This window comes from Phyllobates terribilis, unplaced genomic scaffold (assembly GCF_046119375.1).
Source record: "Phyllobates terribilis strain yellow unplaced genomic scaffold, ASM4611937v1 Scaffold_86__1_contigs__length_6382490, whole genome shotgun sequence".
In the NCBI taxonomy this organism is placed as follows: domain Eukaryota; kingdom Metazoa; phylum Chordata; class Amphibia; order Anura; family Dendrobatidae; genus Phyllobates; species Phyllobates terribilis.
Genome location: NW_027362846.1, coordinates 3,473,310 through 3,495,847, shown reverse-complemented (window position 1 = coordinate 3,495,847; position 22,538 = coordinate 3,473,310). Strand labels below are relative to the sequence as shown.

At 47.8% G+C, this 22,538-nt stretch overlaps 1 protein-coding gene across 1 annotated transcript; it reads left to right on the top strand.

Annotated features, from left to right (window-relative positions):
• The first annotated feature begins 5,019 nt into the window (after positions 1 to 5,019).
• On the top strand, positions 5,020 to 22,245 carry LOC141197754 (uncharacterized). Its single transcript, XM_073662843.1, has 7 exons — positions 5,020 to 5,073; positions 17,223 to 17,372; positions 17,502 to 17,606; positions 17,690 to 17,813; positions 17,897 to 17,994; positions 18,191 to 18,281; positions 20,654 to 22,245. Exons 2-7 carry the CDS (start codon positions 17,265 to 17,267, stop codon positions 21,817 to 21,819), a joined length of 1,692 nt encoding a protein of 563 aa, XP_073518944.1. The 5' UTR covers positions 5,020 to 5,073; positions 17,223 to 17,264; the 3' UTR covers positions 21,820 to 22,245.
• The last annotated feature ends 293 nt before the right edge of the window (positions 22,246 to 22,538 follow it).

Sequence of the window (22,538 nt, the reverse complement as noted above, 5' to 3'; positions counted from 1 at the left end):
TTGTACAGACACGGCTCCGCTCCGTACACCTCGTGCACGCGCGGCTCCGCTCCGTACACCTCGTACACACACGGATCCGCTCCGTACACTTCGTACACACACGGCTCCACTCCGTACACGTCGTTCAAACACGGCTCCACTCTGTACACCTCGTACTTGCGCGGCTCCGCTCCGTACGCCTCGTACACGCGCGGATCCGCTCCGTACGCCTCGTACACGCGCGGCTCCGCTCCGTACGCCTCCTACACACGCGGCTCCGCTCCGTACGCCTCCTACACACGCGGCTCCGCTCCGTACACCTCGTACACACACGGCTCCGCTCCGTACACCTCGTACACACACGGCTCCGCTCCTTACACTTCGTACACACACGGCTCCGCTCCGTACACCTCGTACACACACGGCTCTGCTCCGTACACCTCGTTCAAACACGGCTCCGCTCTGTACACCTCGTACACGCGCGGCTCCGCTCCGTACACCTCGTACACGCGCGGCTCCGCTCCGTACGCCTCGTACACGCGCAGCTCCGCTCCGTACGCCTCGTACACATGCGGCTCCGCTCCTCACGCCTCGTACACACGCGGCTCCGCTCCGTACGCCTCGTACACACAGGGCTCCGCTCCGTACGCCTCGTACACGCGCGGCTCCGCTCCGTACGCCTCGTACACGCGCGGCTCCGCTCCGTACGCCTCGTACACGCGCGGCTCCGCTCCGTACGCCTCGTACACGCGCGGCTCCGCTCCGTACGCCTCGTACACGCGCGGCTCCGCTCCGTACGCCTCGTACACGCGCGGCTCCGCTCCGTACGCCTCGTACACGCCCGGCTCCGCTCCGTACGCCTCGTACACGCCCGGCTCCGCTCCGTACGCCTCGTACACGCGCGGCTCCGCTCCGTACGCCTCGTACACGCGCGGCTCCGCTCCGTACGCCTCGTACACGCGCGGCTCCGCTCCGTACGCCTCGTACACGCGCGGCTCCGCTCCGTACGCCTCGTACACGCGCGGCTCCGCTCAGTACGCCTCGTACACACGCGGCTCCGCTCAGTACGCCTCGTACACACGCGGCTCCGCTCAGTACGCCTCGTACACACGCGGCTCCGCTCCGTACGCCTCGTACACACGCGGCTCCGCTCCGTACGCCTCGTACACACGCGGCTCCGCTCCGTACGCCTCGTACACACACACGGCTCCGCTCCGTACACCTCGTACACGCGCGGCTCCGCTCCGTACATCTCGTACACACGCAACTCCGCTCCGTACGCCTCGTACACACGCGGATCCGCTCCGTACGCCTCGTACACACACACGGCTCCGCTCCGTACACCTCGTGCACGCGCGGCTCCGCTCCGTACACCTCGTGCACGCGCGGCTCCGCTCCGTACACCTAGTACACGCACGGCTCCGCTCCGTACACCTTGTACACACGGTTCTGCTCCATACACGCGCGGCTCTGCTCCGTACACCTCGTACACGCGGCTCCGATCCATACATTTCGTACACACGCGGCTCCGCTCCGGACGCCTCGTACACACGCGGCTCCGCTCCGTACGCCTCGTACACATGCGGCTCCGCTCCTCACGCCTCGTACACACGCGGCTCCGCTCCGTACGCCTCGTACACACGCGGCTCCGCTCCGTACGCCTCGTACACACAGGGCTCCGCTCCGTACGCCTCGTACACGCGCGGCTCCGCTCCGTACGCCTCGTACACGCGCGGCTCCGCTCCGTACGCCTCGTACACGCGCGGTTCCGCTCCGTACGCCTCGTACACGCGCGGCTCCGCTCCGTACGCCTCGTACACGCCCGGCTCCGCTCCGTACGCCTCGTACACGCCCGGCTCCGCTCCGTACGCCTCGTACACGCGCGGCTCCGCTCCGTACGCCTCGTACACGCGCGGCTCCGCTCCGTACGCCTCGTACACGCGCGGCTCCGCTCCGTACGCCTCGTACACGCGCGGCTCCGCTCCGTACGCCTCGTACACGCGCGGCTCCGCTCAGTACGCCTCGTACACGCGCGGCTCAGCTCAGTACGCCTCGTACACACGCGGCTCCGCTCAGTACGCCTCGTAGACACGCGGCTCCGCTCCGTACGCCTCGTACACACGCGGCTCCGCTCCGTACGCCTCGTACACACACACGGCTCCGCTCCGTACACCTCGTACACGCGCGGCTCCGCTCCGTACACCTCGTACACACGCAGCTCCGCTCCGTACGCCTCGTACACACGCGGATCCGCTCCGTACGCCTCGTACACACACACGGCTCCGCTCCGTACACCTCGTACACGCGCGGCTCCGCTCCGTACACCTCTTACACACGCGGCTCCGCTCCGTACACCTCGTGCACGCGCGGCTCCGCTCCGTACACCTCGTGCACGCGCGGCTCCGCTCCGTACACCTCGTGCACGCGCGGCTCCGCTCCGTACACCTCGTGCACGCGCGGCTCCGCTCCGTACACCTCGTGCACGCGCGGCTCCGCTCCGTACACCTCGTTAAAACACGGCTCCGCTCTGTACACCTCGTACACGCGCGGCTCCGCTCCGTACACCTCGTGCACGCGCGGCTCCGCTCCGTACACCTAGTACACGCGCGGCTCCGCTCCGTACACCTCGTACACACGACTCCAATCCCTACACCTCGTACACACGGTTCTGCTCCGTACACCTCGTACACGCGGCTCCGATCCATACATTTCGTACACATGCGGCTCCGCTCCGTACACCTCGTACACACGCGGCTCCGCTCCGTACGCCTCGTACACAAGCGGCTCCGCTCCGTACGCCTCGTACACACACACGGCTCCGCTCCGTACACCTCGTACACGCGCGGCTCCGTTCCGTACGCCTCGTACACGCGCGGCTCCGCTCCGTACGCCTCGTACACGCGCGGCTCCGCTCCGTACGCCTCGTACACGCGCGGCTCCGCTCCGTACGCCTCGTACACACACACGGCTCCGCTCCGTACGCCTCGTACACACACGGCTCCGCTCCGTACGCCTCGTACACAGACGGCTCCGCTCCGTACGCCTCGTACACACGCGGCTCCGCTCCGTACACCTCGTACACGCTCGGCTCCGCTCCGTACACCTCGTACACACGCGGCTCCGCTCCGTACACCTCGTACACACGCGGCTCCGCTCCGTACACCTCGTACACACGCGGCTCTGCTCCGTACACCTCGTACATACGCGGCTCTGCTCCGTACACCTCGTGCACGCGCGGCACCGCTCCGTACACCTCGTGCACACGCGGCTCTGCTCCGTACACCTCGTACATACACGGCTCTGCTCCGTACACCTCGTGCACACGCGGCTCCGCTCCGTACACCTCGTACACACGCGGCTCTGCTCCGTACACCTCGTACATACACGGCTCTGCTCCGTACACCTCGTACACACGCGGCTCTGCTCCGTACACCTCGTACACACGCGGCTCTGCTCCGTACACCTCGTACACACGCGGCTCTGCTCCGTACACCTCGTACACACGCGGCTCTGCTCCGTACACCTCGTACACACGCGGCTCTGCTCCGTACACCTCGTACACACGCGGCTCTGCTCCGTACACCTCCTACACACGCGGCTCTGCTCCGTACACCTCCTACACACGCGGCTCTGCTCCGTACACCTCCTACACACGCGGCTCTGCTCCGTACACCTCGTACACACGCGGCTCCGCTCCGTACACCTCGTACACACGCGGCTCCGCTCCGTACACCTCGTACACACGCGGCTCTGCTCCGTACACCTCGTACACACGCGGCTCCGCTCCGTACACCTCGTACACACGCGGCTCCGCTCCGTACACACGCGGCTCTGCTCCGTACACCTCGTACACACGCGGCTCTGCTACATCCACACTGTAAACCCCTCCTGACCCCACACATAAACTTCAGCTCATCCAGCACCATGACAACCAGCACAGCAGAGTCCTGCATCCACTGAGGCCCCTGATCATGTGACCCATGACTCCTCCCCTCCGTACGCCTCGTACACGCGCGGCTCCGCTCCGTACGCCTCGTACACACACACGGCTCCGCTCCGTACGCCTCGTACACACACGGCTCCGCTCCGTACGCCTCGTACACAGACGGCTCCGCTCCGTACGCCTCGTACACACGCGGCTCCGCTCCGTACACCTCGTACACGCTCGGCTCCGCTCCGTACACCTCGTACACACGCGGCTCCGCTCCGTACACCTCGTACACACGCGGCTCCGCTCCGTACACCTCGTACACACGCGGCTCCGCTCCGTACACCTCGTACACACGCGGCTCTGCTCCGTACACCTCGTACATACGCGGCTCTGCTCCGTACACCTCGTGCACGCGCGGCACCGCTCCGTACACCTCGTGCACACGCGGCTCTGCTCCGTACACCTCGTACATACACGGCTCTGCTCCGTACACCTCGTGCACACGCGGCTCCGCTCCGTACACCTCGTACACACGCGGCTCTGCTCCGTACACCTCGTACATACACGGCTCTGCTCCGTACACCTCGTACACACGCGGCTCTGCTCCGTACACCTCGTACACACGCGGCTCTGCTCCGTACACCTCGTACACACGCGGCTCTGCTCCGTACACCTCGTACACACGCGGCTCTGCTCCGTACACCTCCTACACACGCGGCTCTGCTCCGTACACCTCGTACACACGCGGCTCTGCTCCGTACACCTCGTACACACGCGGCTCCGCTCCGTACACCTCGTACACACGCGGCTCCGCTCCGTACACCTCGTACACACGCGGCTCTGCTCCGTACACCTCGTACACACGCGGCTCCGCTCCGTACACCTCGTACACACGCGGCTCCGCTCCGTACACCTCGTACACACGCGGCTCTGCTCCGTACACCTCGTACACACGCGGCTCTGCTACAGCCACACTGTAAACCCCTCCTGACCCCACACATAAACTTCAGCTCATCCAGCACCATGACAACCAGCACAGCAGAGTCCTGCATCCACTGAGGCCCCTGATCATGTGACCCCTGACTCCTCCCCTCCTGTGACCTCATCACAGCTCCTGTGCGCACAGAGCAGCAATATATGTGGTGGCGGCTCTGCAGGTGGAGGTATGTGGAGACCCCCATTACTGGGCGCAGGGGGCATTAACCCCTTCAGCACGGAGACTCTTTTGGGGTCTTGTGTTGCCCCTTTATAAGAATCATAAGGTTTTTGTTCTGTTTCCTGTAATAGATACATACGACCCAACTATGGAGACAGGAAGGGAGGAAACGTATTGTTCTCATAGTACAGGACCCCTTTACTGCCCCACAGTGTAATGCCCCCATTATGCCCCTTATGCGTGATGTATGATGCCCCCACACAGTGTAATGCCCCCATTATGCCCCTTATACAGGATGTATGATGCCCCCACACAGTGTAATGCCCCCATTATGCCCCTTATACAGGATGTATGATGCCCCCCACAGTGTAATGCCCCCATTATGCCCCTTATGCAGGATGTATTATGCCCCCCCACAGTGTAATGCCCGCATTATGCCCCTTATACAGTATGTATGATGCCCCCACACAGTGTAATGCCCCCATTATGCCCCTTATACAGGATGTATGATGCCCCCACACAGTGTAATGCCCCCATTATGCCCCTTATACAGGATGTATGATGCCCCCACACAGTGTAATGCCCCCATTATGCCCCTTATGCCGGATGTATGATGCCCCCCACACAGTGTAATGCCCCCATTATGCCCCTTATACAGGATGTATGATGCCCCCACAGTGTAATGCCCCCATTATGCCCCTTATACAGGATGTATGATGCCCCCACAGTGTAATGCCCCCATTATGCCCCTTATGCAGTATGTATGATGCCCCCCACAGTGTAATGCCCCCATTATGCCCCTTATACAGGATGTATGATGCCCCCCACAGTGTAATGCCCCCATTATGCCCCTTATACAGGATGTATGATGCCCCCACAGTGTAATGCCCCCATTATGCCCCTTATACAGGATGTATGATGCCCCACACAGTGTAATGCCCCCATTATGCCCCTTATGCAGTATGTTTGATGCCCCACACAGTGTAATGCCCCCATTATGCCCCTTATGCAGTATGTATGATGCCCCCACAGTGTAATGCCCCTTATGCAGGATGTATGCTGCCCCACACAGTGTAATGCCCCCATTATGCCCCTTATGCAAGATGTATGATGCCCCCACAGTGTAATGCCCCCATTATGCCCCTTATGCAGGATGTATGATGCCCCCCACAGTGTAATGCCCCTTATGCAGGATGTATGATGCCCCCACAGTGTAATGCCCCTATTATGCCCCTTATGCAGGATGTATGATGCCCCCCACAGTGTAATGCCCCCATTATGCCCCTTATGCAGGATGTATGATGCCCCCACAGTGTAATGCCCCTTATGCAGGATGTATGATGCCCCACACAGTGTAATGCCCCTTATGCAGGATGTATGATGCCCCCACACAGTGTAATGCCCCCATTATGTCCCTTATGCAGTATGTATGATGCCCCCACACAGTGTAATGCCCCCATTATGCCCCTTATGCAGGATGTATGATGCCCCCACACAGTGTAATGCCCCCATTATGTCCCTTATGCAGGATGTATGATGCCCCCCACAGTGTAATGCCCCCATTATGCCCCTTATGCAGGATGTATGATGCCCCCACAGTGTAATGCCCCTTATGCAGGATGTATGATGCCCCACACAGTGTAATGCCCCCATTATGTCCCTTATGCAGTATGTATGATGCCCCCACACAGTGTAATGCCCCCATTATGTCCCTTATGCAGTATGCATGATGCCCCCACAGTGTAATGCTCCTTATGCAGGATGTGTGATGCCCCCACACAGTGTAATGCCCCCATTATGCCCCTTATGCAGGATGTATGATGCCCCACACAGTGTAATGCCCCCATTATGCCCCTTATGCAGGATGTATGATGCCCCCCACACAGTGTAATGCCCCTATTATGCCCCTTATGCAGGATGTATGATGCCCAAACACAGTGTAATGCCCCTATTATACCCCTTATGCAGTATGTATGATGCCCCCACACAGTGTAATGCCCCCATTATGTCCCTTATGCAGTATGCATGATGCCCAAACACAGTGTAATGCCCCTATTATACCCCTTATGCAGTATGTATGATGCCCCCACACAGTGTAATGCCCCCATTATGTCCCTTATGCTTTATGCATGATGCCCCCACACAGTGTAATGTTCCCTCAGTACCGCCTGAGGTCCTGCACTTGGAATGATTCCTCTGGAAAATGGTTTTCCCTCTGCCTGCTCCCCTCCATGTATACCCTCGAGCTTGTATACAGGCATGTAGGGGTGCAGGCCTTACTAGATATTGAGGCTTTGTACAGTAATATAGCGCATGAGGATGGTATCAGAGGAGTAAGACGTTTCTTGAAATCAAGATCAATAGAGTGTAGCAGACCTAATGTCTTCATGGAGGATCTTCTAAAATTCACTCTTAGGCTGCGTGCACACGATGCGTTTTTCATGCGTTTATGCTGCGGAATTTCCGCAGCGGAAACGCATCAAAGAAGCATGGTAATCCGCACCCCATGGTCCCCAGTGGCATTCCGCAATGTCAATGCACATGCTGCTGATTTTTCCGCAGCGTTTCTGCAGCGCAAATAAATCCGCAGCATGTTCATTAATTTTGCGGAAGCGCCGCCATTGACTTGCGTTGAGACGCATAGAATCCGTGTCTGTACATTTCTACAAGCGAATTCTATGCGTCTCTATGTGCGGATGGTACCCAGGTCTGGAGGAGAGAAGACTCTCATCCAGACCTGGGTACCATTGTACCTGTAAAAAAAGAATAAAATAAAAAATAAAGTTTATATTCACGTGTCCGGCGGCTTCTCTCTGCTTGCCGGCAGCGCTTCTCCTTCCAGGACCTGAGATGACGTCACGGTCATGTGACCGCAGGCTGTCTCGCGATGTGCCGGCAAGCTGGAAGAAGCCAGGACGAGCGCGACAGCACACGCCGGGGCATCGGGGGTGAGTATAGCTTTATTTGTTTTATTTTTACAGTCACACTGTATAAATCCATGCCTTTTGCATGGATTTATACAGTGTGACCTAGTTGTCAAGCACTTTCCCAGTGATGCTATCGCCTGGAAAGTGCTTGTCAGTCCGCATGCGGAAACACATGCGTTAACGCATGTGAATCCGCATGTATTCTGCAGGAAAAACGCATGCACAATCTGCATGCGTTTTTTCTGCCAGGGAGATGCAGAAATGCTGCAGAAATTTTCTGCTTCATTTCTGCATCGTGGGCACATAGCCTTACTCATAACTTCTTTCTTTTTGACAGGAAATACTTCCACCAGCTCAGGGGTAGTGCGATGTGGAGCCCCTGTGTCCCCTCGTATGATAACCTCTTCCTGGGCTGGTGGGAGGAAACCACAATATTCAGGGATGATCATAAGTGGTGGCATCCATATATTTGGGTACAGTATAGATATATTGACCACATTTTTATCATCTGGTCGGGGACGAGTGAACAATTTTTTTTTAATTTTTCAGGGAACTCTACATCAATAGCGATGGCCTTAGATTTACATCTGAGTTTAATTATTACCAGTTGCCTTTCTTGGATGTACTAATCTAGAAATAACGGGATGGGACCCTAGGGACACTTAACTACCATAAACCTACTAACACTAATAAACTATTGAAATGGGATAGCCACCACCCCATGCCACTGAAAAAGGCAATACCCAATGGCCAATTTTTACAGTTGAGAAGGAACTGTTCTAATGTCACAGATTTTAATATACAGACAATAGACATGAACACCAGATTCATGGAAAAAGGTACCCACAGTACATTTTGGATTCCGCACGATCGTTTACAGAAAAACAGGAGAGACAAACATTCCTCCATACCTAACCAAGAGACCAAGAAAAAGATGGGATAACACTGGTAATAGGAACTGAGTAACCGTATCTTTAATATCCTCAGAAAACACTAGGATGTACTTGTGGCCGACCCGGACCTGAGGGTGCTGTGGGATCTACTCCCACAATAACTTTCAGAATTGGTCAGTCAATTAGGGACCATTTAGTGCATAGTGTCTATAAAAAACCAAGGGGACATGGCTAGATAGAAGAATCTTTGGTTTCTTCAGATGTGGAGAATGTTTTTTCTGTAATTGGATGAGACATATAAATCTTGTTCCTCCACTGGTAAAACCATTGTTCAGAGGGATTATTCCAACTGTAAAACCTCGGGACTTGTATATATGGCCACATGCACCTGCCCCTAGATTATGTAGGCAAGGTCAAGAGGGAATCTAGGAGTAAGGTGGGGTAGCATCTGGGCGATATATGCCATGGTCGGGACACCCCATTAGCGAGGCACATGAACAGTGTACATCGAGGTGAAGCCGGAGACATCTCCTTTTGTATTATTGAGGTGGTTAAACCCAATGTGAGAGGAGGTGATCACAATAGATGTATCCTCAAAAAGGAAAGTGAATGGATTTCCAGATTGGATTCACTAGACCCCAAGGGACTGAATGAGCAAATTTCCTATGCTTGTTTTGTGTGAATACAACCCCATTTTGGGTTACATTTTTGGATTTTATACTCTATTCATTGCTACTCTCATTGTTCATTCATTGTTCCCTGTAAATAGGGTTCACATATTGTTTTACTTCATGAAGAGATCTGAGCTTCTATATCAGAATTATTTCTTATCAGTTATATCCCATATATACTATTTACACTGTGTGCAGAATTATTAGGCAAATGAGTATTTTGATCACATGATACTTTTTATACATGTTGTCCTACTCCAAGCTGCATAGGCTTGAGAGACAACTACCAATTAAGTAAATCTGGTGATGTGCATCTCTGTAATGAGGAGGGGTGTAGACTAATGACATCAACACTCTATATAAGGTGTGCTTAATTATTAGGCAACTTCCTTTCTTTTGGCAAAATGGGTCAGAAGAGAGATTTGACAGGCTCTGAAAAGTCCAAAATTGTGAGATGTCTTGCAGAGGGATGCAGCAGTCTTGAAATTTCCAAACTTTTGAAGCGTGATCAACGAACAATCAAGCGTTTCATGGCAAATAGCCAACAGGGTCCCAAGAAGCGTGTTGGCCAAGAAAGGCGCAAAATAACTGCCCATGAATTGAGGAAAATCAAGCGTGAAGCTGCCAAGATGCCATTCGCCACCAGTTTTGCCATATTTCAGAGCTGCAACGTTACTGGAGTATCGAAAAGCTCAAGGTATTCGATACTAAGGGACATGGCCAAGGTAAGGAAGGCTGAAAAACGACCACCTTTGAACAAGAAACATAAGATAAAACATCAAGAATGGGCCAAGAAATATCTTAAGACTGATTTTTCAAAGGTTTTATGAACTGATGAAATGAGAGTGACTCTTGATGGGCCAAATGGATGGGCCAGAGGCTGGATCAGTAAAGGGCAGAGAGCTCCACTCCGACTCAGACCCCAGCAAGGTGTAGGTGGGGTAATGGTATGGGCTGGTATCATCAAAGATGAACTTGTGGGACTTTTTCAGGTTGAGGATGGAGTGAAGCTCAACTCCCAGACCTACTGCCAGTTTCTGGAAGACAACTTCTTCAAGCAGTGGTACAGGAAGAAGTCGGTATCGTTCAAGAAAAACATGATTTTCATGCAGGACAATGCTCCATCACATGCATCCAACTACTCCACAGCGTGGCTGGCCAGTAAAGGTCTAAAAGAAGAAAAAATAATGACATGGCCCCCTTGTTCACCTGATCTGAACCCCATAGAGAACCTGTGGTCCATCATAAAATGTGAGATCTACAGGGAGGGAAAACAGTACACCTCTCGGAACAGTGTCTGGGAGGCTGTGGTGGCTGCTGCACGCAATGTTGATTGAAAACAGATCAAGCAACTGACAGAATCTATGGATGGAAGGCTGTTGAGTGTCATCATAAAGAAAGGTGGCTATATTGATCACTAATTTTGGGGGGTTTTGTTTTTGCATGTCAGAAATGTTTATTTCTAAATTTTGTGCACTGATATTGGTTTCCCTGGTGAAAATAAACAAGTGAGATGGGATTATATTTGGTTTTTATTAAGTTGCCTAATAATTCTGCACAGTAATAGTTAACTGCACAAACAAATATCCTCCTAAGATAGCCAAATCTAAAAAAAACCCCACTCCAACTTCCAAAAATATTAAGCTTGGATATTTATAAGTCTTTTGGGTTGATTGAGAACATAGTTGTTGATCAATAATAAAAATAATCCTCGAAAATACAACTTGCCTAATAATTCTGCATGCAGTGTAGTAACTAACAAGTGTGGTGATCCTTGTTTATCTCTAATTATGCAATAGGGGTCAAATTTGACCATTTAGGAATATACTGTGGGCCATCATCCCATATTTTTTGTAGTGACAAAGTAGATCTACATGACTATTGCATGATGGGAGGATGTGCAATACTTGTGTATAATCTCCCATGAAGCTAATCTCAGAGACAGGACTTTTCTATATTGGAATGCAATCCAAATTCATTATGTGCTTCAGCGTGCAACTCATACTTATGGACATTTGCAGTCTCAGAATGATCCTAGATGTGCTCCGGCGTGTAACACAACTGCGGGCATACGCAGTCCCGGGTACTACTGGCACGGTGGGAATCAGTTTATCTGGCTTTTCAGTGTAAAGCGCGTCACTTCCGGACATGCACACTAGGGGATGGACATTATCGGACCTCTAGCTCATGAGAAGTAGCGCAAGCGCAGTACATTATTGTAGACAGACTCCATTCTATATACAGTGAGTACGGAAAGTATTCAGACCCCTTTAAATTTTTCTCACCCTTTGTTTCATTGCAACCATTTAATAAATTCTAAAAAGTAATGAGAAAAAAAAATTAAAAGTACACTCTGCACCCCTTCTTGACTGAAAAAAATAGAAATGTAGAACGCTTTGCAAATTTATTAAAGAAAAACTGAAATATCACATGGTCATAAGTATTCAGACCCTTTGCTCAGTATTGAGTAGAAGCACCCTTTTGAGCTAGTACAGCCATGAGTCTTCTTGGGATTGATGCAACAAGTTTTTGACACCTGGATTTGGGGATCCTCTGCAATTCTTCCTTGCAGATCCTCTCCAGTTCCGTCAGGTTGGATGGTGAACATGGGTGGACAGCCATTTTCAGGTCTCTCCAGAGATGCTCAATTGGGTTTAGGTCAGGGCTCTGGCTGGGCCAGTCAAGAATGGTCATAGAGTTGTTCTGAAGCCACTCCTTTGTTATTTTAGCTGTGTGCTTAGGGTCATTGTCTTGTTGGAAGGTGAACCTTCGGCCAAGTCTGAGGTGCAGAGCACTCTGGAAGAGGTTTTCATCCAGGATATCTCTGTACTTGGCCGCATTCATGTTTCTTTCAATTGCAACCAGTCGTCCTGTCCCTGCAGCTGATAAACACCCCCATAGCATGATGCTGCCACCACCATGTTTCACTGTTGGGATTGTATTGGGCAGGTGATGAGCAGTGCCTAGTTTTCTCCACACATACCGCTTAGAATTATCACCAGAAAGTTCTATCTTCATCTCATCAGACCAGAGTATCTTATTTCTCATAGTCTGGGAGAACTTCATGTGTTTTAGAGCAAACTCTATGCGGGCTTTCATATGTCTTGCACTGAGGAGAGGCTTCCGTTGGGCCACTCTGCCATAAAGGCCCGACTGGTGGAGAGCTGCAGTGATAGTTGACTTTGTGGAAATTTCTCCCATCTCCCTACTGCATCTCTGGAGCTCAGCCACAGTGATTTTGGGGTTATTCTTTACCTCTCTCACCAAGGCTCTTCTCCAGCGATTGCTCAGTTTGGCTGAACGGCCAGGTCTAGGAAGACTTCTGATGGTCCCAAACTTCTTCCATTTAATGATTATGGAGGCCACTGTAAACCTTGAGTAATGCAGAAATTCTTTTGTAACCTTGGCCGGATCTGTGCCTTGCCACAATTCTGTCTCTGAGCTCCTTGGACAGTTCCTTTTGAGCTCATGATTCTCATTTGGTCTGACATGCACTGTGATCTGTGAGGTCTTATATAGACAGGTGTGTGCCTTTCCAAATCAAGTCCTATCAGTTCAATTAAACACAGTTGGACTCCAATGAAGGAGTAGAACCATCTCAAGGAGGATCACAAGGAAATGGACAGCATGTGACTTAAATATGATTGTCTGTGCAAAGGGTCTGAATACTTATGACCATGTGATATTTCAGTTTTTCTTTGTTAATAAATTAAAAAAAAATCTACATTTGTTTTTTTTCAGTCAAGAAGGGGTGCAAAGTGTACATTAATGAGAAAAAAATGAACTTTTTAGAATTTACCAAATGGCTGCAATGAAACAAAGAGTGAAAAATTTAAAGGGGTCTGAATACTTTCCATACCCACTGTAAAGCGGTGCTGCACGTAGTGGCTTAGAGGAATGCGGTGTCCACCGCTAGTTCCTGGTGGTGCTGTGTGCGTTGTTAGGGGCAGGATGGTATCTAAAGGCGGGGGGCGGGAATAGTGAGGGCGGCTGACCAATCGCCGCCAATCCCACAGGGCTGTGTAGTGTGAACTCCGGAAGTGCACGTGTGATGTCACCGGAAGTGACTCGCTGCTCCCAGGAAGCTGTGCGTTCAACAGGCCAGTGTAAATGCGTTTCAGTGAGCCGGAAGTTTGAGGGAGAGAGAACGTGCGTTCCACCAGTATAGAGCATAAGACCCCATGGGCATGAGCCAGAGCCTTTGATGGAGTGGTGATGGATCCAGGAGAGGGGACAAGAATGTGCCAGAGAGGAATAATCTTCAATAAAGGAGACAATATATGAGTAGGATATGGAGATCAAAACATGTATATTATTGACCTATTCAAATTGAAGACCACATTTCCAAGCGTAAAATACATTTCAACATAGGGTCACATAAGATCCCTGGGTGACAAGTTTCTTTATACCAATTGTCCAATGAGAACCAAACTCCAAATATAAAAAAACCTTATAGAAAGGGCAGTAGGTCATAGTCCCTATTAAGGCTTTTCGGTGAAAAGCACCGTGATGGGTACCAATGTGGCCCCCCCATATGCAAATTGCTTCATGTCATCTTTCGAGAATCAGGTGGTCTACTCTAATCCACTTTTTCAAGAACATTCCATTCTCTGGGAACGTTTCATAGATGACATCTTTTGCATATGAGAGGGTCCCTTAGAATCCTTAGAGGTTTTTCTCCACACTTAACTCCGCATAGCCAGATTTGAGCTTCACCATGACATATGATTCAAGCAGTGTTAGTTTCCAAGGATCAAGGATACACAGGGCCACCTAACAACTGACCTCTATTCCAAGCCCACCGATCGCAATGGCCTATTACACTTTTCTAACAATCATCCAAGGTCGTTGAAGAAATCTATACCTACATCACAATTTCAGAGGGTCAAACAGATAGTGTCCAGTCACACTATCCGCAATCAGAGGTTACAAGAAATGACGACCAAATTCATTGAACGAGGCTATCCACCTAGCTTCTTGCATCCCCAGGCGTCGAATTCCAGAACTGATCGTCCAAACACTAAGGACAGAATCCCCTTCGTTCACACGTTACACCCCTTCGCCTACATCTTACATAAAACCATTAGGAAAAACTGGAACATCTTACAAACCAGCTATCCCACGATCCTTGCGTTCCAACAACCCCCTTACTACCGTGTTTTAAGAGAGCAACCAATATTAGAGACTCTCTGGTATGTGCCGATTTGGGCACAGCGCACCAAGGTCCTAAACAACTGTTCTTCCAGAATCCCAAAATGGATTCAAAGCACAAGTCCACAATTCTGTGCAAAAACCTAATGTTACCCATTCCCCAACACTTTATCATGGCAGGACATAGTATTTCTCAATTCAAATACCAGGTATTGGAACAAGTTTTGACACCACGTCGGAGGGGGCGACCAAGTGAGCCTTCTCAAACGTAGAGAAGCCTTCTGGATTCATGAATTACAGTCCTTAGAGCCGAAAGACCTTAATAGGGACTGTGACCTACTGGCTTTTTATATAAGGTTTTTTTATGTTTGGAGTTTGGTTCTCAATGAACAATTGGTATAGAGAAACTTGTGACCCCATGTTGAAATGTATTTTACGTTTTTAAATGTGGTCTTCAATTTGAATAGGTCAATAATATACATGTTTTGATCTCCATATCCTACTCATATATTGTCTTCTTTATTGCAGATTATTCCTCTCTGGACACTCTTGTCCCCTCTCCTGGATCCTTCTCAACTCCAACAAAGGCTCTGGCTCATGCCCATTGGGGGCTCTATATTGGTGTAACGCACGTTCTCTCTCCCTGGCACTCAATATTCCAGCTCACTGGAACGCATTTACACCGGCCTGTGGAACGCACAGCTTCCTGGGAGCAGCGTGTCACTTCCGGTGACGTCACACGTGCACTTCCGGAGTTCACACTACACAGCACTGCGGGATTGGCCGCGATTGGTCGGCCGCGATTGGTCAGCCGCCCTCACTATTCCCGCCCCCCACCTTTAGAAACCATCCTACCCCTGAAAATGCGCACAGTACCAGGAACTAGCGGTGGACACCGCGTTCCTCTAAGCCACTACGTGCAGTACCACCTTATAACCAGGAACTAGGGGTCACAGGTATGCTACATCCAGCTCTATTCTGTCTATCTCTGCCTCCACAGTACCTCTCAGCTGATAACTGTGAGTCTGCCACTTTCTGCTCTTTTCTGCAGACCCAAGCAACCAGTGTCACCATATCTCCACACTTTTGAATTCCTACCTTTGAATACCATCCAGCAGTCTAGTAGGTGTCAGCTCGTTTCAATTTTTATATATACTTGCTCTATACTATGATGTTGTATCCGTATTAATGGGGTTTGATGAAATATTATGCACTGTTTGACAGCATGTTTATTGTTCAGGTTAAACAAGAGATATTATCATGTTATTGCGCAATGATCCATTTGTATATGCTTTTTTAATTTTATTATTTATTATTATTCTTCTATTTATTGTTTTGTTCTTTGTGCTATTTCCAACAGTTACTGATGAAGGTCAGATCGACCTAAACGCTAACTTTTGTTTTTGGACTGCATTAAAAAAATTGAACCATTGAATGCCGAGGTTATTCTCCATTCCAGTGTCAGAAAATGCGACGAGAATTAGCTTTATTGAAGATGAGTCTATGAGAAACGTATTCGGCTGCGTGCCCACGTTGCGTATTACAGGCGTATATGCTGCGGAATTTCCGCAGCGTAACCGCTTGTAAAACGCATGTATATCCGCACCCCATGGTCCCCAATGGCATTCCGCAATGTCAATGCCCATGCTGCGGATTTTTTCCGCAGCGTATATGCTGCGGTCAAAAATCCGCAGCATGTTCATTAATTTTGCGGAAGGGCAGCGGAATCAATGTGCGGATGGTACCCAAGTCTGGATGAGAGGAGACTCTCATCCAGACCTGGGTACCAAAGAACCTGTAAAAAAAAGAAAAAATAAAGTTTATACTTATCTTCTGATGTCTTCCCGGTGTTTTCCCGCCGTCGCGCTGTTGTGTGAAGGACCTGCCACGTCATTGAGTCATGTGACCCATCACATGACTCAATGACGTCACCGCAGGTCCTGCACACAACAGCATGAGCCGCTCAAGACTCCGGACGGGGCAGAGAATGCATCGGAAAGTGAGTATAAACTTTATTTTTTTTATTTTTTACCATTCTGATTCTTTTTTTTTTAACTATTATTTGGTCACACTATATAAATCCATGCCGGTTGCATGGATTTATATAGTGTGAACAAGTTGTCAAGCACTTTTCCAAGTGATGCTAAAATCACTTGGAGAAGTGCTTGATAACCCGCATGCGGAAATGCATGCAAAGACGCCTCACAAACGCTTCTACCTGGCGGGAAAAATGCATGTAAAATCCGCATGCGATTTTCCCGCCAGGGAGAAGCGTAAAAAATATGCTTCAGGTCCGCAACGTGGGCACTTAGCCTTCAGCTGCTGACTCCGAGGAAGAAACTGCTTGTTGTCTGTGGCCTAAAATATAAAGGTTTTATTACTAGATGTAAAGTAAAAAACTAAATGATGTGAAATAATAAATCTCCTTATATGTTTCCTCTCATTATCTCCAATAGATATATTATTACACAGGATTTTTATGATGTTCCATCAACTTATCTTCTTCTCATTCAGGTCTCTACAATATCGGATCCTCTCAGTGAAGATCTTCTATATATGAACATTTTCCTGATTTACTCATCAAAGATGGATATGGATAGAGACAAGATGGTGGAGAGGATATTACACCTCACCCTAGAGATCCTCTTCCGGCTTACTGGAGAGGTGAGAGATTCTGATGACGTCACATTACATCATTCTTATCTATGGGAATAACAGATGGACAGAACTGGAGAGGTGAGGACTCTGGAAATGTCTGGAGGGAGATTTATTAATGTGTCTCTCCATAATCAGAGATTAATCACGGGGCCTCCACATCACCCCCTGATACATGAGGACATCAATGACCAGAAGATCCTAGAACTCGCCTACAAGATGATTGAGCTGCTGACTGGAGAGGTGACACTGCTGGGAATGCAGGGACATTATACAGTAACGCTATGAAGGGATCGAGGGGATGATGGTATCATTGTATGTGTCAGGTTCCTATAAGGTGTCAGGATGTTGCTGTCTATTTCTCCATGGAGGAGTGGGAGTATTTAGAAGGACACAAAGATCTGTACAGGGACTTCATGATGGAGGTTCCCCAGCCCCTCACATCACCAGGTAATAGACAGGACTAAATACACACGGCCTATAATTATCTGTATGTAAAGAATGAATTCAGTCCCTGTATGTGTTTCTTCCAGATCTATCCAGTAAGAGGACAACACCAGAGAGATGTCCCCGTCCTCTTCTTCCACAGGACTGTAAACAAGAAGATCCCAATGTTCCTCAGGATCATCAGGTAGATGAAGAGAAGGTGTCATGAGATCTCCCCTATGATATGTAGACTGCTGTGAAGGTCTTGTATTCAGTCTTGTTTTATCCACCATTATTATGTTTTATACTTGTGTAATGAGAACTGTGGAGATGACCGGATTAGAGCTGATCATAGATGTGACTTCTCCATCTGTCTTTGACTTTTATAATATTTGTTTCAGGGTGAAGATCTGACCCATAGTAATATTACAGAGACATATGTGAGGGGTGATGAGCGGTGTAAAGAGGAGATTCCTACATATGACTACCCAGGTGAGTAGTAACCACTAAATGCACAGAAGTCACATATTCTTCTCAGTCACCGGCTGTGGCTGCTTTATAGGTGGTGTAGTCCAGCTGTATCACAATTTTGCCTCTAGACCACAACATTCTCCTCCGTCTGAAAATGTTCAGATTACTTTGGGAAATTATGAAAGCCCTTTTCTATAGAATTTACAACCTGGAGGATCCACCTACCCCCTGAGATTAGATGATGCTGACCATTACTTGCCCAGATCTGTAAACTACAAAGCCAAATGACAGTTTGCGTAGAATGTGCTGACAAGTTAGAAAATCGCTTGAAGAAAAATTCTGATGGGCCTGTAAGAGAAAGCGGAGGGTAATGATGCTGTTGACTTCCTAGATCCCTGATATATTATTGGATGAATCCACCTTCTCTTCCTTCTGTGCTGCTGAATGTGCTCATATGGTCCCTACAAGACCAGGTCCAGTCTTTCTGGCCAACCTTCACTTTTATGATCGACATTAAATTTGCAGTGAGGCCAAGTGTGAATATCTGTACAATAACAACAGAGTTTCCCTTTATCCTGACTGTTCATTTTATTTTAAAACCAACTAACTTCAAACAGGATTGTGATAAACTATACAGAAAACATTACACCTGAGCCATGATATATCTCTAAGCTGTGCGTGGCTGATGGCTGTAATATACATTTATTCCCGCCTGCAGGAGATGTGTTGGCTCCAGCCCTGGTTTCATGGATTCACTCCACGTCATAAATTCCATTATGTTTTCATCCTAAGAAATTCAGATTACTGCACAATCTCTCCTGAAATGGGGGCACTAATACTTTCTCTACTCTTCTGGTCAGGATTCATAGTAGCTCCAATGGTCCACCATAAATGAGTGCAAGTCCAGTTTAGTGTTAGATTTCTCCCTTCATACATACGTTGTTGGGGATGTTACATGTTTTTATATTGTTTCTTTTTTTTTACAGGTTCATTCTGTATGATAGTTTCATTGTAGTGGGATCGGCTTTCCTCATTTATGTGACTCTGTAACTCCCTGGTAGTCTTTCAAAAAGGTCTCCATTACCTCTTCCAAATGCCCGAGATCTAAATTTAAGACGCCTCATCTCTGCAGTATTATAAAAAGTTCTCTTTGAATGTCTAATATTTCTTCTTGAAACTAATCTGACAGAAAATATTGTCCCTTACTATAGTTTAGATTGCCAAGAGCCCCCGAGCCCCATACTTTAATTACTCCCATTACCAGCGCTGCCTGCAGGATGAATAAGGCGGCTCCTGGTGACAGAAGCCGATTCACAGGATCAGATCCCAGAGGAGATGGGACCCACCATTTGCAGAAGCCCTAATATGACAAAATGTCAGAAAACCAGGGCAGTAGAATTCCCCATAAAGTGACTTCATTTTGGAAATTACAACTCTCAGTGAATTAATCTATAGGAGTAGTGACTATTTTGACTACATAGGCACTTTCCGAAAATTAGTCCTGGATGTTGGAGAGTAAAAATTACAGATTGGCCATTTTATTATCCAACACATAGTGCCCAGATTGTGCTCCAGGAGACACACACCTTAAATTAAGTGGGTTCTTCTCACTATAGTAATGTGAAATACATAGATGCTAAATGTGGTTTGGGCGCACTGCAAAGCTCAGAAGCGAGGGGGAGATTTGACTTCGGAAAAGCAGATATTGCTGGATTGGTTTATGGAAGCCATGTTGATTCTCAAGAGCCTTTGAGCCACTAATAATGTGGAAACCTCTGTTTTTCCACTGACAGATGATGGACCTGAGTGGGGACTTGTTTTTTGTGGGATGAGTAGAAGTTTTTATTTGTATCATTTTTCCCTACATAACATGGTTTGATGGCTTCTTATTCCATATTTTGGAGGCAGAATGAACAAACAGTTGGACACCACGCTCCACTGGTTCATCCTATGAGGTTTTCTATTAGACTGTGAACTGTCATTCTGTCAATAACTTGCCATTTCTACAGACATTTTAAGCACAATTAACACAAGAATCCCACTGAAAAATAAATAAAGATTGCATACCACTTCTTAATCAATCTAAACAAGCAGATCCCTGGGCTACATGCTAATCCAGGGAAATGAAGAGATATATGCTCAAGTTTAAAAATCTATTTTATTAGACACAAATCTAAAAAATAGAGGAATATTTAAAATATTTTTAATCCTCTATTTTTTAGATTTGTGTCTCATAAAATAGATTTTCAAACTTGAGCATATATTTCTTCATTTCCCTGGATTAGCATGTAGCCCAGGGATGTTTGTTTAGACATTTTAAGTAGAAATGTTCAAAAATATAAATTTCAAGGATATTTTATTCAAAATTAATAATTGGGTTTTTTTCTTGGCAGATGACTGTACCAGAAGATCAGAGGGACAGCTGACATCTTCAATTTTTAAATCTGATGATCTTGAGATCCCACAGGATACAATTGAAGTGAATGCCATTACTCCAGATACACCATCATCCCTTCACAGCAAACATCAATCATCTGATCCTATGAAACAGGTCCTGTCTTCTGATTCATTACCGACTACTAAGGAAAATCAAAATAAAATAAGCATTAAAATACGAACTGCTCCTAAAGCAAAGAAATCATTTTCAAGTTCAGAAAATGGAAATAGTTTTACCCTCGAAAAGTCTATTCTAAAACATCAAAAAATACACACAGCGAACAATAGATTTTTTTGTTCCAAATGTGGAAAATATTTTAACCAGAAGTCAGTTTTTGTTGATCACCAGAGAACCCACACAGGGGAGAAGCCTTTTTCATGTTCAGAATGTGGGAAATGTTTTAGTCGTAAAAAGTTTCTTAATAGACACAAGAGAACTCACACAGGGGAGAAGCCTTTTTCTTGTTCAGAATGTGGGAAATGTTTTAACCGGAAAGACCATCTTGATAGCCACCAAAGAACCCACACAGGGGAGAAGCCCTTTTCCTGTTCAGAATGTGGAAAATGTTTTAACCAGAAATCAGGTTTGATTAAGCACCAGAGAACCCACACAGGTGAGAAGCCTTTTTCCTGTTCAGAATGTGGGAAATGTTTTAATTGTAAAATGATTCTTGATAGTCACAAGAGAACTCACACAGGGGAGAAGCCCTTTTCCTGTTCAGAATGTGGGAAATGTTTTAACCAGAAATCAGGTTTGATTAAGCACCAGAGAACCCACACAGGTGAGAAGCCTTTTTCCTGTTCAGAATGTGGGAAATGTTTTAATTGTAAAATGATTCTTGATAGTCACAAGAGAACTCACACAGGGGAGAAGCCCTTTTCCTGTTCAGAATGTGGGAAATGTTTTAACCAAAAATCAGTTTTGGTTACGCACCAGAGAACCCACACAGGGGAGAAGCCCTTTTCATGTTCAGAATGTGGGAAATGTTTTAACTATAAATCAGCTTTGGTTAAGCACCAGAGAACCCACACAGGTGAGAAGCCTTTTTCATGTTCAGATTGTGGGAAATGTTTTAACCAGACATCCAATTTGATTAGGCACCAGAGAACCCACACAGGGTAGAAGCCTTTTTTCGAATCTTTTTTTTTAATCCAATATATTTTTATTGAGATTTTCTTCCTTAGTTTTTTTTGACAAAACAAGAAACCAGTACACACAATAATAAAATAACATACCATAGGAATCACATATATGCATCTCTCCTATATATCCTTTCAGCTTGTCCATTACCATCTGATAACTTGCAGTTACTATATCTTACAATTAACATTCCACATTCTTGAAATCTCTTATATAACCATAATATTGTAATAAACATTATAATCCTATACACGTATAGGTGTGCTATATTACCCATACCACATGTTAGGGAATTCCAATGCACATTACAATGAAACATTAGACCTCGCCAATACCCCCCTTCCCCCATAAGTCATTGTCTCTCCAACAATAACCCCCTTGCTGGCATTCCAGGTGTATCCAACCATAAACCCCATATTTTCTCATATGTATTCATTGAGTTTTGTTTTTTATATACCCCTTTTTCTAATCTGATAATATTATTTATCCTATTTTTTAGTTCACTAATTTCTGGAGGTGAGGGGTTAATCCATTTGGATGAATTATGCTTCCCAGCTTGAAATAAAATATGTGAAATCCCTATTGAAATTGGGTCAAATTCCATATCATCCTCTAATATACCTAATAGACATTTTTTTAGTCTGGTTCAATATCTATTTTATATACCCTCTTTATAATAGACAAAAGTATTATTTTCTACC